This window comes from Thunnus maccoyii, chromosome 19, assembly GCF_910596095.1.
Source record: "Thunnus maccoyii chromosome 19, fThuMac1.1, whole genome shotgun sequence".
NCBI classification, from domain to species: Eukaryota; Metazoa; Chordata; class Actinopteri; order Scombriformes; family Scombridae; genus Thunnus; species Thunnus maccoyii.
Window position 1 is genome coordinate 10,085,063 of NC_056551.1, and position 12,849 is coordinate 10,097,911.

The 12,849-nt window shown below is 38.7% G+C and overlaps 1 protein-coding gene across 4 annotated transcripts in view; it reads right to left on the reverse strand.

The window, feature by feature from the left end:
• plppr1 (phospholipid phosphatase related 1) overlaps window positions 1–12,849 on the reverse strand; it is a 66,623-nt gene that overhangs the window by 6,128 nt on the left and 47,646 nt on the right. For all 4 annotated transcript variants that reach the window (XM_042396040.1, XM_042396043.1, XM_042396044.1 and 1 more), the window contains exons 5-6: window positions 2,631–2,881; window positions 508–684 (exon numbers count right to left, since the gene is read on the reverse strand). In XM_042396040.1, coding sequence (XP_042251974.1) covers window positions 508–684; window positions 2,631–2,881 — 428 coding nt within the window. The remainder of the gene's footprint in view (window positions 1–507; window positions 685–2,630; window positions 2,882–12,849) is intronic.

The window sequence follows — 12,849 nt, forward strand, 5'->3', positions numbered from 1 at the left end:
ATCAAACCAGTGTTAAACATTCATGTACAAGCCCTGAGGAACTCCTTACACTTGACTGAATAGGCACACAGCTAACTTAACATTTTACATTTTCAAGTCAATAGTATGTAGACACCCCTGTCCAAATGTGAGACGTCCCACATGATAATATGTTGTAGCGACATATTTATGCTCATGTTTTTTTTTAGTCTCTCCAATTCACACTTAAATGAAAACTAAAAGAAAAAAAATGCTGTGTATAAGAAAAGACATAAATGCTGTGTACTAAAAATGACATAAAGACTGACTAAAAAGACTTAAGACTGGGCTCCAAACCCATGTTACAGACTGTAGTAAGGGCTGAAGCCTGAATTAATCATTGAATTACTTATTTGGGTCAATTCCAAAATGAAGCTTAAAATTATTATTATATGAAAATAAGTCATGACCAGAATCCACCTCAGAATGAACATCCTCCCCTTCCTTTTTCTCTTGTCTTTTCTAATCCCCACCACCCCTTTTCCTCACCAGAAACAGAGCGACAGCTGATCCCAGTATAAATCCAGCCACTACGTCCGAACAGTGGTTTCGGTACTCTGAGACTCGGTTGAGGCCGGTCAGGAAGGCCGAACAGAGCGTGCCCAGACAGAGCACGGGCTTGGCCAGGCGGCTGGACTTGGTCTTGATGGTGCTGGTGATGTACATCTGGAAAGGAGGACAGTGAGGAGTTAAAGATTGTGTTTTTTACTGTGTCCCAAAGGTTTGAAAAGAGCCCCCGTTCTTCTCTTTAGATGGACATGTACAGAAGCAAGTCTCATGCAGGTGTTCCCGCAGAGACTAAGTCAGATATTTTACCATTTCATGACAGCAGAAAGCCTCCATTGCATAGCAAAATAGTCATGGAAAGATGTCAAAATCTTACATCATATGAGTGAAATAGCTCTACAAAACAAAGAGGGTTTTTTCCCAGAGAGAATAAAAGATTACAAATAGACCTAATATGGGAACCTCTTGTCAGCATTTCAAAACATACACTCAGTCTTTCTACATGTATGTTCTCATGTCTTGAACTTTTACCTCTCCAACCTTGTCAACCAAGGAGACATATCAAAACCTTTTTTCAACCACAATCTGTCCTTTTATTCCTCTTGCTCCTGCTGATAAAATCTGCACTTCTGCTCCCTCTTTCATTTTTTAGCAGCTGAGCTTCGCCGTCAAATAACAGCTCTTCAAATAGCCCTTCAAAAAGCCATTCTTCATGCGTTCCTCCAGCCAATTTTTCTTCATGTGTTCCTCCAACCAATTTTACAAAAAATACCTGAACCCAACCTCTGCCTTTATGACATTTTCCTCCACACACTTTCAAGAAATATGAAGTCCCTCCTCATCACAACAGTTTCTGAGATTTCATATTCCTCCATCAAAGATCCACAAGTGCTACAGTACATAGCACTGTTTTTCAGAGCCTTTTAAAATTCAAGATCTATGGTGTAACCTTCATTAGTCGGGGTAAAAAAATCTATTTATCTCTGAACGTTTGGGTGTTTTTTAAACATTCCAAAATTTATTTCCACCACGATGTGAACTAATTACATTCAGTCCCAAATGAGTAACTCTGGCGCCACAGGTAGATTTGACATTGATTTTTAATTAACTGTGCTCAGGTGCTGTTGGAAAAAATCCATCAGAGAGGCACAGAAAAGTAACAGAAATAAATCTAATCTAAGACTAACAAGTACAAATAGGAAGAAAATTAAAGAAAATATTTTCTGTTCAGTAAATACTTGTAAATGGAAATGGAATTAAATAAATAAGAAACAGCAGTTTAAGATAAATCAGGAATGTATTTTTCAAATTGCTTTAATTATTCAGACCAAACTGCTCTGATTTTATGATTTTATTTTATTTTATTTTAAGTGAATTGAAAATTGTACAATATTTAAGCACATATAAAGCCTTAATTTGATTTTAACCTTTTTTTTTTTTTTACTAATTACACTTCTTTAGATTTACAGCAATTCAGAATTAAGACTACAATGTGTATTATTAATGCCGTATCTTTTAGTTGAGCAGTTGAATAGCTCTTAATTTTCAACATTTTTACTGATGAGTGCCACAAGGCTACAGACTTCACCATCCACAAAAAAGTAATTTTTCTCATGTAGTCATAAATGCATGGTCTTCATACTGTTACATTACTTCATATGTGATATTTAGACTTGAATACATGTGGGAAGCAGTAGAAAGAAAAGTTTCATCCTTGCAAATGTCCTCATTCCTGTGCAGCTGATGCTAAAACCATCATATGTCAACATGCCAATGCTTAAATGATACCCCTCTGATAAGATGTATCATCTATGTACCGTATGTGCATACAAACAATATGCAAGCCAATGTAAATGTAAAAAGAAAACTCCTGCATTTTTCTCATGTGCAGTGGGATGGTTGGCTTGTTCTAAGGTATTACAGGAAACAGGAACATGGTACATCTACTTAAACAAAAAACAAACTACATTTGTATTTACAGTGTATAAAAAAATAAAATTATTTTGAGAAATATTTTCCATGGTTTAAGTCTTATTTCTTTAGTCTGTAAAATGCACACATTGAACTTCATTATAGTGTTTAACAGCCATGCACAGTCTTCTCACCGTCAGGTAAACAGCAGAGTAAACGCTCAGCGAAGCGTCCTTGGACGGGAACGACCGGCGGGCGTTTTCCACAGCAACAGGGTTTCCAGTGCAGATGTTGCCATTGACGATAAACTGGTGATTAAAACGACACTCTGTGCCAGTGTAGTTGGGCTTGCAGACGGACAGGAAGTAGGGCGAGAGACCTCCCGTCACCACCTGGCCCGCGTTGACGAAGATGTCTGTGGCAAACAGACCGAATGCAAACACACCTGGGGCACACACAGACAGCACAGCACAATGAGAATTTGCAGCACATAATGTAGTAAAGACACATTAACACATTATCAAAAAGTCTTCACACATTTCCACCTTGTATCATGATGCCAATCACCTTATATCCAGGGTTAAATTGAGCAGTGGCTATGTGGCTCAGTGCCAGCACATAAGCTCCTAGCTGTCATTATGCAGAGGTAAACTCCAGAATATGTAACAAAAAATGTATTATGTCTAGTCACAAAAAAACAGCTAGTAAATAATTTCTAGCGAAGAGAAGAGAAGAGAAGAGAAGAGTAGAGAAGAGAAGAGAAGAGAAGAGAAATATTGGAATTAAATGAAATTAAAATGGTAGGAAAGGACGGTGGACAACAGGCAGAGAAAGAAACATAAACATACAGCAAAAAAATAAAAATTTGCTATTATGAATGATTGCACTGACACTTTTAGCCCACCAACCCTGACCAGTGTCTGCGTCTGCATTCCTTTTGCTGTGAAATATGACTGCTGATTATCTGGCCTGCTTAGCCATGAAATTACTCTGCTTTGTATTCTCATCCGGAGGGGGGGGGGGGGCTGCAGAAGGCTGGGGGGAGTGGGTGGGGGGATGTCGGGTGCTTGAGAGGGTACAGGGACATGATTGTGTGAAGGGCAAAGAGAGAGAGAAGGAAAGAGGGGGGAATTAGGGTGAGAGGAGAAGAGATGGGAGGGAGCAAGAGAGCGGGAAACTAAAAGCCTCAGTGATCCTACAAATTTGAGAGATTGTTCGGGAACAGACAGAAATATAACTCACGCGAATTGCATAATGAATTTCTGATGAGTATTTTATTAACTGAAGGGGTATTATTTAAAAATGAACAATACAGTTCGGATTATGCCAGGAAAGCGACCTCCCTGGAACAGAGAGGAAAGAGTCTGTCAGTCTGCCCAGTTCAACTCAGTTTCTGAAGAAAAGTGGATATTAAACAATTCAAATTCAAACATTGTAGCTGGTAGTGACAGGTGTGTACAAATTTTACCTGTAATTGTGTAAAGCATCACTATTGTAAGAATGAAAATCTTCTATGTAGCCTATATACTGCTTGATCCAGCATGTTTGATAAAGATATTTAAATTTAATTTTGTTCTAGTGGCTAATGCAGTTTTAGAGAGGCTGCAGTAAATGCATCACAGCTGGACTTGATCCCAATTGGCTCCCTTCACTGAAGAATTACTGAAATCCGTTCAGTCAGGCCAGTTTGCTGTATTTAAACTGAAAAGCCTTAACCAGCAAGTCTACCTTGTTTAAATCATACAGCAGAAGCTGGTGTAGTTAGCAAATCAGGATTCAACTAGGTCTAAACTATGTGCATAACATGAGTATTTCCAATTAAGCCACACAGTTCAGTGTGTGTAAACCCGAGAGGAATACAGAGCAGCCCGATATTCTTCTCTTGATATGCATATGCATGCATGATTTTTTTTAGCTTTAAATACTGGTGTGATTGATACTGTGAAGTAATTTTATTGAAACTTGAGCAGCGAGGTGTTTGCAGCTGTTGGCCTAACATACTGTATACAAAGCCTATTAAATGTTGCTCAGTAGGCCTACAGTACACTGTAAAAAGTGTTTGTAGAAATTACAGTAAAAAACTGTCAAATAGCAAACAGTAAAAGACCATAAAATCCAAAACAGTATATCACTGTAATAGATACATTGAATCACCCTAAACCCAGAAACAGTACATAACAAATTTTTACTGTCACAATATGTAGAAAGCACACAATTTTACTGTGAAAATATAACATTTTGGTAAAATTATTGGGAAAATACCATAATGTCACAAGCACTAAACTGCCCTAATTAACGGTATTATTTGGTCTAAATAACAGATTTCACTAATGTGTACATTTAAATTACAGTACAAAACCTTTCATCACTCAGCAAAAAAATACCTCAATTTCTACAGAAACAAGATGTTGAAATTTGGTATATGTTTGTTAAATAATGTTGATTTCAAGGTAAAACATACCGTATGTTTAAATATAATTTACTGTCATTTTATGTAATGTCCTTGTAAATATGGGTCTAATCTGACTATGTGCTATATGCAATGGAAAACTAAAACATAACTACAAGGATGTATTTCTTGAAGAAAGTCAAGTGATAGCTGTGCAGCAATGTTAGCAATCATTTGTGGTTGCCAGGGTTTATTAGGTGGTTGTAAGGGTGTTTTTAGATGGTTGCTAGGATGTTTGTAGGTAATGTGTTCTTAGGTGGTTACTAAGGTGCACAAACTGCTGGGGTGTAGTGTTTGCTAAGGTGAACTTGGTGGGTGCTATGGTGTACTAGACAGTTGCTAGGGTGTTTGTAAGTGGTTGCAAGAGTGTACTTGGTGGTTGCTAGGGTGTTTCTGGGTATAAACTAAGATGTAACGATTGTCTGCTGGGATGTTTCAAGCATGTTCTTTGATTGACCTTGGTGAGCACCTTTTCAGCCCGGCCCATTCCTGATATCTGGATATCCAGCACACAGCCAAGGTAATTGGCTGACTCCTTAGCTGCAAGCACAGTGCCACCAACAACATTAAAACCAGGGGAACCTTTCAACTTTATCTTTGACCCAAACAATATGGATTCTGTTTTTCCTAAATGGAGTGACAACTTGTTTGCAGTCACCCAACTGCTGACATTAAGAAGTTCTGCATTCAGCATACTTTCAACTATTCGTTTATTTTCATGGGAAACCATTACTGCAGAGTCATCTGCACATAAAAAGAGTTCACATGAAGTGGCAGACTTCGGGTAAGTTATAAATTAGAGGAAAAAGATTGGCCCAAGTACACTCCCTTGTGGGACCCCACAATCTATAGACCTAGGATGAGACATTGTCCCACCAACATCTACCATCTGCTTCTTATCTTTCAGATAAGAGCTAACCCATCTGACTGCTACATCATTAAAAATAATGGCTTTCAGTTTGGACAGTAAAATACCACGATCAACCTCATCAAATGCATTCTGTAGATCTAACATAGCCATACCACAAAAATTCCCTTTGTCAACTTCACTCCTGAAGTAGTCAGATAAACACAATAAACAGGTGTCCGTGGAGTGGAATTTTTCAAAAGCCAGATTTAAATTCATACAGTAAACTGTGTAAGGACCGGAAGTTGTCAATCTGATTAATAATGATGTTCTCAATTGTTGTGGATATTTCTGAGCGATGGTCAACACTTCAGTGGAGAGAAGCACAAACGAGCCTTTGATGTCTTCATGCTGTTAATGTTTATTGAAGTTACTTGATCAAGGAGAACCGTAAACAGTGAACATCCAAGTTGGTGTAACTTGGATGCTGTCTCTTCTGTTCGTTCTGTCTTCTGAAAGTCTGAGTGTTAGTCTTTAACCCAAGCAGATCGACCTACGATATGAAAAATTAGTCTAATTGGTTCACTAGTTTCTAAACAAAGGACTGCAATTTACCAGTGACATCTTAAATCACGTTGCATTGAGCTTCAGGTCATTGTCAACACATTTTGGCTACACATTCCACCTATCTGTGTTGTCTAGAAGGGTCCTCTCTGGCTTTGGCTTACCATGGCAATGCTGATATACTCTTTATCAGAGAGGTTTCTGCTTTCACCAAAATATCACAGACAGCTGACGTCTCGAGGAGAGATTAAGAATTACAGCGTGACCTCAAGGCTTCGTCTTGACCCAATGTCACTCCAACCTGTAACCCCTAAAGATGGAAAATTCCACCCATCGATCATCTCAGACAGTGTACACAAGATAGAAACAGGCCTATAGTTTCCATGATCCAGTTTACTCCCTTTCTTGTAGAGAGGAATCACTGTAGCAAGTTTGAGATCACTGGGGAAAAGACCTTGCTCAATAGACAGATTTACAATATGGGTGGTGCATGGAGTAATGATTTCAGCTGCATCTTTAAGAATATAGCTGTAATATTGTCAGTTGCTTTGGTGCAGTGGAGCCTGTTGAGCATCTCAAGCACAACTGCCTCAGACACCTGTGTCAAAGTGAAGCTATCAGCTTGAACCTCTTGCTCAGAGCAGTACTGATGGACATGACTCTCTCCATATTGTCCTGTCTGGCCTGCTGGCAACTGATGTAAAACAATTACTTAGACTGTCCACCACCTCTTTATTATCTGTTGTAACCCTGTTCTCAATGTTTAAACTAGTGTTACTGGTTTTTGTTTTCAGCTTTTACTGGTTATGTCATTGTGAAGGGATGACTGAACGCAATTTCTTTGTACTGGCTTCACTATGAAAGTATTAGGACCAGTATCTAAGTTTAAAATAAATCTATGAATTAAAAATGCCACCAACACGCCAAACTTCCCAGACTTTTCAGCCGCCATGCTGCCCGCTGCACTGTCCCCACGGTTAACACTACTACAGTTAGGTAGTTTAGTCCAGTGGTTCCCAATTTAGAAGTTGGGAGCCCCCTCCAAAGGGTGTGTTCATATGTGCTCAGAAAATCTCTGTGCCTCAGGTTGCATATCTAGATGTTCATATTTAAGAATAATTCAATAATTCAATTCAAGTCAAGAAAAGCTCTATTCCCAGGAAGTAACCATAAACCAAAGCATCATTATTTACGTCACTACCCCATACTGATTCTGAAATTCAGCCACTTAATCTGACTATGGACAATGCGCTTTTAAAGTAAGCATAGTTTTTACTCTCTGAAAGACATCAGATATTGCAGGCTTATTTTTCAGCAGGATCAATGGGTCAAGCTGTCTTGCAAGTTAAAGATAGTTCTCAATTTTACTCTGTAAAGCCATTCAAGATGCAGTCAGACAATTTGGTTTCACTGAAAACAACACAAAGGTTACAATAGAAGTGCTGTACAAGAGAACATCATACTAGAAAGGACAATTCCTTGATGTAGGGAGCATTGACTCCATGGAAATGGGTGAACTAGTGCTTATTTTGATTTAAAAAAAATACACTGTTCATTTTCTGGTGTCAATGTACATAGAATTCCTTCCTCAGTACCATTTGCACTCAGTTAGGAAAGACAATGAAAAGATGCACTGATTGAACATCAGTGACCTGATTGATCTCTATCCATTGCCATCTTATGTGAAGGGTGGATACTAAATGGTTCTATTGAAACACAGTGGGTTGTCACACTGAAGAATGTCTTGGGCTGTCAGTCTGGTGTGAACTGAGCTTTATTCACACTTTCATACTCAAAAATGGATAATGCATAACAAAGCAACATAAGAAGTGCCATTACTAAAGTGTCGCTAGATCTCCCAGTCTCAGTTCTAGCTCTAGTCTCTAGAGACACTACAACCGTTGGGGGTGGAGACCACTGAGAATTTTCACTGAGACCAATTCTAGTGAGAAAATTGGTGAAACAAACCAGTAAGTACATTTCGACAAAATTTATTTTTAAGTATAACCAAGGATAAAACATCATTTGTACGTTTTGTAATTTCATTATTTTTGTTTTACAGCACAGAGCACTGAAATCCACAGCCAATCAGCATTAAGCTCTCCAGCTTCTTCAATGTGCTCCTCATTCTGCTGCAGACTGGGTTGACAGCTTCCAGATTCCAAGTTTCCTGAAGCCTTGATGCAGTGTTTGGAGAGGGGGAAAAGCCAAGTCCAGGGCTACGGAGAGAAATTATCCAGATTGTTGTTTCTGAGTTGATGAATGCCTGTGCTTCTCCTAGTAAACAAAGCCTCCACAGAAGTTGCCAAAAAATGGTATCTCAGTCACTGCAAGATGTCATAGAAGGTGATGTGGTGGGACCAGGATATCACTCACTGGTCAAGCAGTTACAGTTACAATTGAAAACATGAAGCAGTCTTCAGCACCAACGATAATGAAGCACCAACAGGCGTCAAATGAGTATGACACAGAGGAAATCCAAGCCAAACAAAGGGCAGCTGTTCAGGACACATATGGCTGCATAAAGTGGGACATAAAATTCATGCCAGTGAGTGAGACACCAGAAAGCCAACAGGAGAAGAAAGACAAAATGTAGGTGCTCAGTGAATAGACTAACTTCAGCCCAGACGAGGTAAAAACTCTTATGAAGTGCACCTACTACACCCAACGTAAAGAGATACACAAGGGACAAGATCTGTAATCCTTCATGGAGGAGTGACCTTTTTTGTTCCAGGAGATTGGCATGACAGTCTCACTGGGGTATCACTAAAAGAGATTGTCCTCACCAGCGTAGAAAAAAAGGTAAAATGGCTTATGGACTTCATGAGAACCATTTGTGCAGACAACAGCAAACAAGTTTTGTAGGCAGTCACAAAACTGAAAATTCTGAGAGGACAGTCGGAGGGCTGCTCAGAAGATGTCTAGGATATATTGCTCCTTCTCCTATTTTGATGAAAAAGAGGAGAACCTCTTCCACTATATAGAAGAAACATGTCTGGCAAAAAAAGTACAAGTGGAAAGCTTGCCTGTGACACCATGCATCATTGTATGTGGTAAGTTGATATTCAGTTTTACTGAAGGAGCCTATGCTAATGTAAGGAAATATTACATGAAATGCACTGTCATGTTTTAAAGTGCTAGTTGTGGTTCTACCCCACCCAGCGGTATATTTTCCTCCATACGACTGTCACAGATCCTCCAAGTTTGACCCATGAGCTTCCCTGGATGGGGAAGAACCACAACTAGCACTTTTTAAGATGACTTTTGGATGGTAATGGCGGATGTGCTGTTAATTATTTTCTACCTGTATCTTCTTTGCAGGAACCTCCTGCTATGCCTCAAGGCAGTTCATGCTGAGACCGGAAGGTTGTGAATGACTAAATCCCCAGCTTCATCTCTGCCATCTGTTTGATGTTTAGAAGCTATTACTGCCTCAATATCCACTATCCCGTGGATCTGGGCTCCACACTTGAGTTCCTTTAGAGGTAAAAAAAAAAAAAATTATTTCCTCCCTTAGAAGTAATCGCTTTATATTGTGGTTGATTATGAATTCTTGTGTTCACAAAAGTGTTTCTTCATCATCAATCCAGAGAAGAGCACAAAAGTTGAAACACAAAAAAACAAGAAGCAAGAGTAATCACCCACATCATATATCTCTCTGATCATGAGTGGAGAGAGACATGTTAAAGATGGACTTATCCAATTGAACTGTTAAGACCGTGAACTCTTACACAGCATTAGCTGTATGGAACAATATACACTTTACTGTAACTTAACTGTTAACCACTGACATTCAGAACAGTATTCTTTGATGTTTTCAGTTATCTTTAGTGTTTTAATAAGCAGTTTTTTTGGTTCTGTTAAATTTATGTGAACTGGCTTATTGTACATTTTGGTGGAATTACTAATACCTAATGATTACTTGAACAATAAGGTCAAGGCAACAGCATTTTTTTTTTTTAATTAATTTTTTGTCATTTTTGTTAGAGGCTACTCTTTCAGTTAGGTCAAACAATTTGAGGGGAAGACTGACTTCAATTATATAATTCTAAAAATGGCACAAAGCAATTTACTATGATTTTATAAAGTACGTGCAAGAAGTTTTCCAATTTTGGCTTTTTGTTTTTTATTGCCAGAAGCAACTTTTCAGAGGATTTGGTCACTCATTCATTTGAAATAATCTATGATACTAACAGGAAGTTTGCAGAACTTCTTGCCTATCCATGCATTTGAGTTAATAAAACTGTCTCTGAAGAACATTTGAACCTTTGTTTCAGTGCTTCTGTGATACTTCAGAGTAGGTCAAAGGCTGGTGGCTTCGCTAAGATCTAAGAATCTCCTTTATGGTAAGTAAACTGAACACATATCTAACATATTTTCACGTTAAGAGTAAATTGTCTTAATTATCTGAACACACTGCTCTTGTTTAAATTATCTTTATAACAAGTTTAAAAATATAAGTCTTTTGCTCCTACCAGCTTTCAGGCATTGCATTCAAACTCCTATGAGTGGTTGTGGACTTGTGGGGAACAATTTGATGGCCTTTGTGACATCCAGGAAAAAGGTGAGATCCTAATCCATTTAAATGCCAAAAGCAAGCTGTTTTTGTTTTTACTTTTAAAGATGACTATATTGCCATTTCTGCTGTATTGGACAGCAGCAGTAAAGATAGACAGGAAACACAGTGGAGAAAGAGGGGATGATATGCAGCAAAGCCGGAATCAAACCTTGGCCGCTGTGATAACAATATGTGATACGTGTTCTGCCAGTCGAGCCCCTTGGGTGGCCCAGCTGTTTATGTTTTTGAGTGTATTTTGCATCCTGTGCACTGAAAAGAGTGAAAGAGTTGATGCTTGAGATGATTTCATCTTTCACTTAAGAGGATGTATGTCCTCCTGTCTTCTTTTATCTCCTTACTCTTTCTTTCAGGTCTTATTACGTCCATGAGTGGTTGTACTTAACATGGACCTCATCAATCTCGCGTGGTCATTTCATGTTCAAACAGTGTATACAAATGTTGAAGTTAAGGACTGTATAAATCTAGGCAAGCATAATCTAATGTGATTTCAACTTCTTGCTGGTGTCAGCCATCCAAGTCCCTTTCTTCAGTTGTTTTGGGCCTTTTCAATATTTGATCAATGTTGAATAAATCTTTTATTCTTAGTCTGTGCCCTGAGGTCCACATGCTGTAGTGGGGGCAATGCAGTTGTTTATAAGAACCACCTCGGTTCCGTCCCTTTAACTGCTGGATTTTTCAATAGATTTCATCATTTACATCGATGATTACTCTAACTTCCGAGCCATACAATTTTTAAACACTACAAAAGCACGGTGCACCCCGGAATACAGGAAGGCCAGCACTCTGATTTGTCGTCAGCGTTATCAGCACGCAGCTTCAGTGAGTACATTTAATTAGGCTTCTGAACTGGTACTGCCCTTAGATGGTTTTTTTTCATACCTATTAATGTTCACATCAAAATAATTATGTGTCCCTTATGTGTCTGTTACCCTATTACATGGAGTTCCTCAAGGGTCCATCCTTGGACCTGTCCTATTCTTTTTATGTATGCCACCTTTTAGTCGCTTGCTCAACTATTCCAACAGTATGTATTACCATTGATATGGTGAAAACACGCAGCTAGAATTTTCACCATCCTTCATGACTGTCTACCTTGTATCTCTGATTGGATGTCTCAAATTTCCATCTTAACTCAAAAACAGAAACAGAGGTCTTTATGATTGACCCTCACTGCTTTGCTTAAGAGGTTACTCATTATGCTAGGAACATCAAAACCTCCTTTCTGATCAACATCTGAACTTGAAATATCACAAAACTAAAGTTTTCAGTCTTATCTCTTGCAGTTGTACTGAATATGGGTTTGGAAATTAATATTACCAACACATTCACTAACACAAAGGACAAACTTCTCTCAGGTAAAATGCATTTATTATAGATTCAGGGCATGCACGTGGTCTAAATAAAATTATTATATCAGAGATGGATTTAACTAGGTTGGAAATACCATATACTAGAAATCAGCACATGGTGGTTTAATGCTCGATAATGAAATAGGTAGATGGAATAATTCTGTCTTTGAGTATGTTCACTAAGGCCTACAGCTGAACTATTAATTTACTGAGGAACATCCCAGTACTGCACAGACAATGTCTCTGGTGAACTGCGATGCTATACAGCAGTTAAACAGGTCAGCAGACGCACTGGCTGATTGCTGGGCACTCACGGCAGGCTGAGAGCAGGTAAGGTGGTCTTGGCATTGAAGAGCTGACTTGGGCAGCTCAGCTTGATTCTGAATGTTCTGTCGGTCTGGTAATCTGGTTCAGAGGATGTGGAAAGCAGCACAAACCCACACTGTACAGCACGGTGAAAACTGCTTCTTGATGTTTCTTCATTACTCATTTTAAACCCAAAGGTGACCTTGTGTTTTCAGCTGTAGCCCCCACAGTTTCTCATTCAATCTATTAGATCTGCTAAATCTGTTAACTGTTTTAAGCAGCTCCTGAAATCATATTTATAGGTTGGCCTTTTAATGAA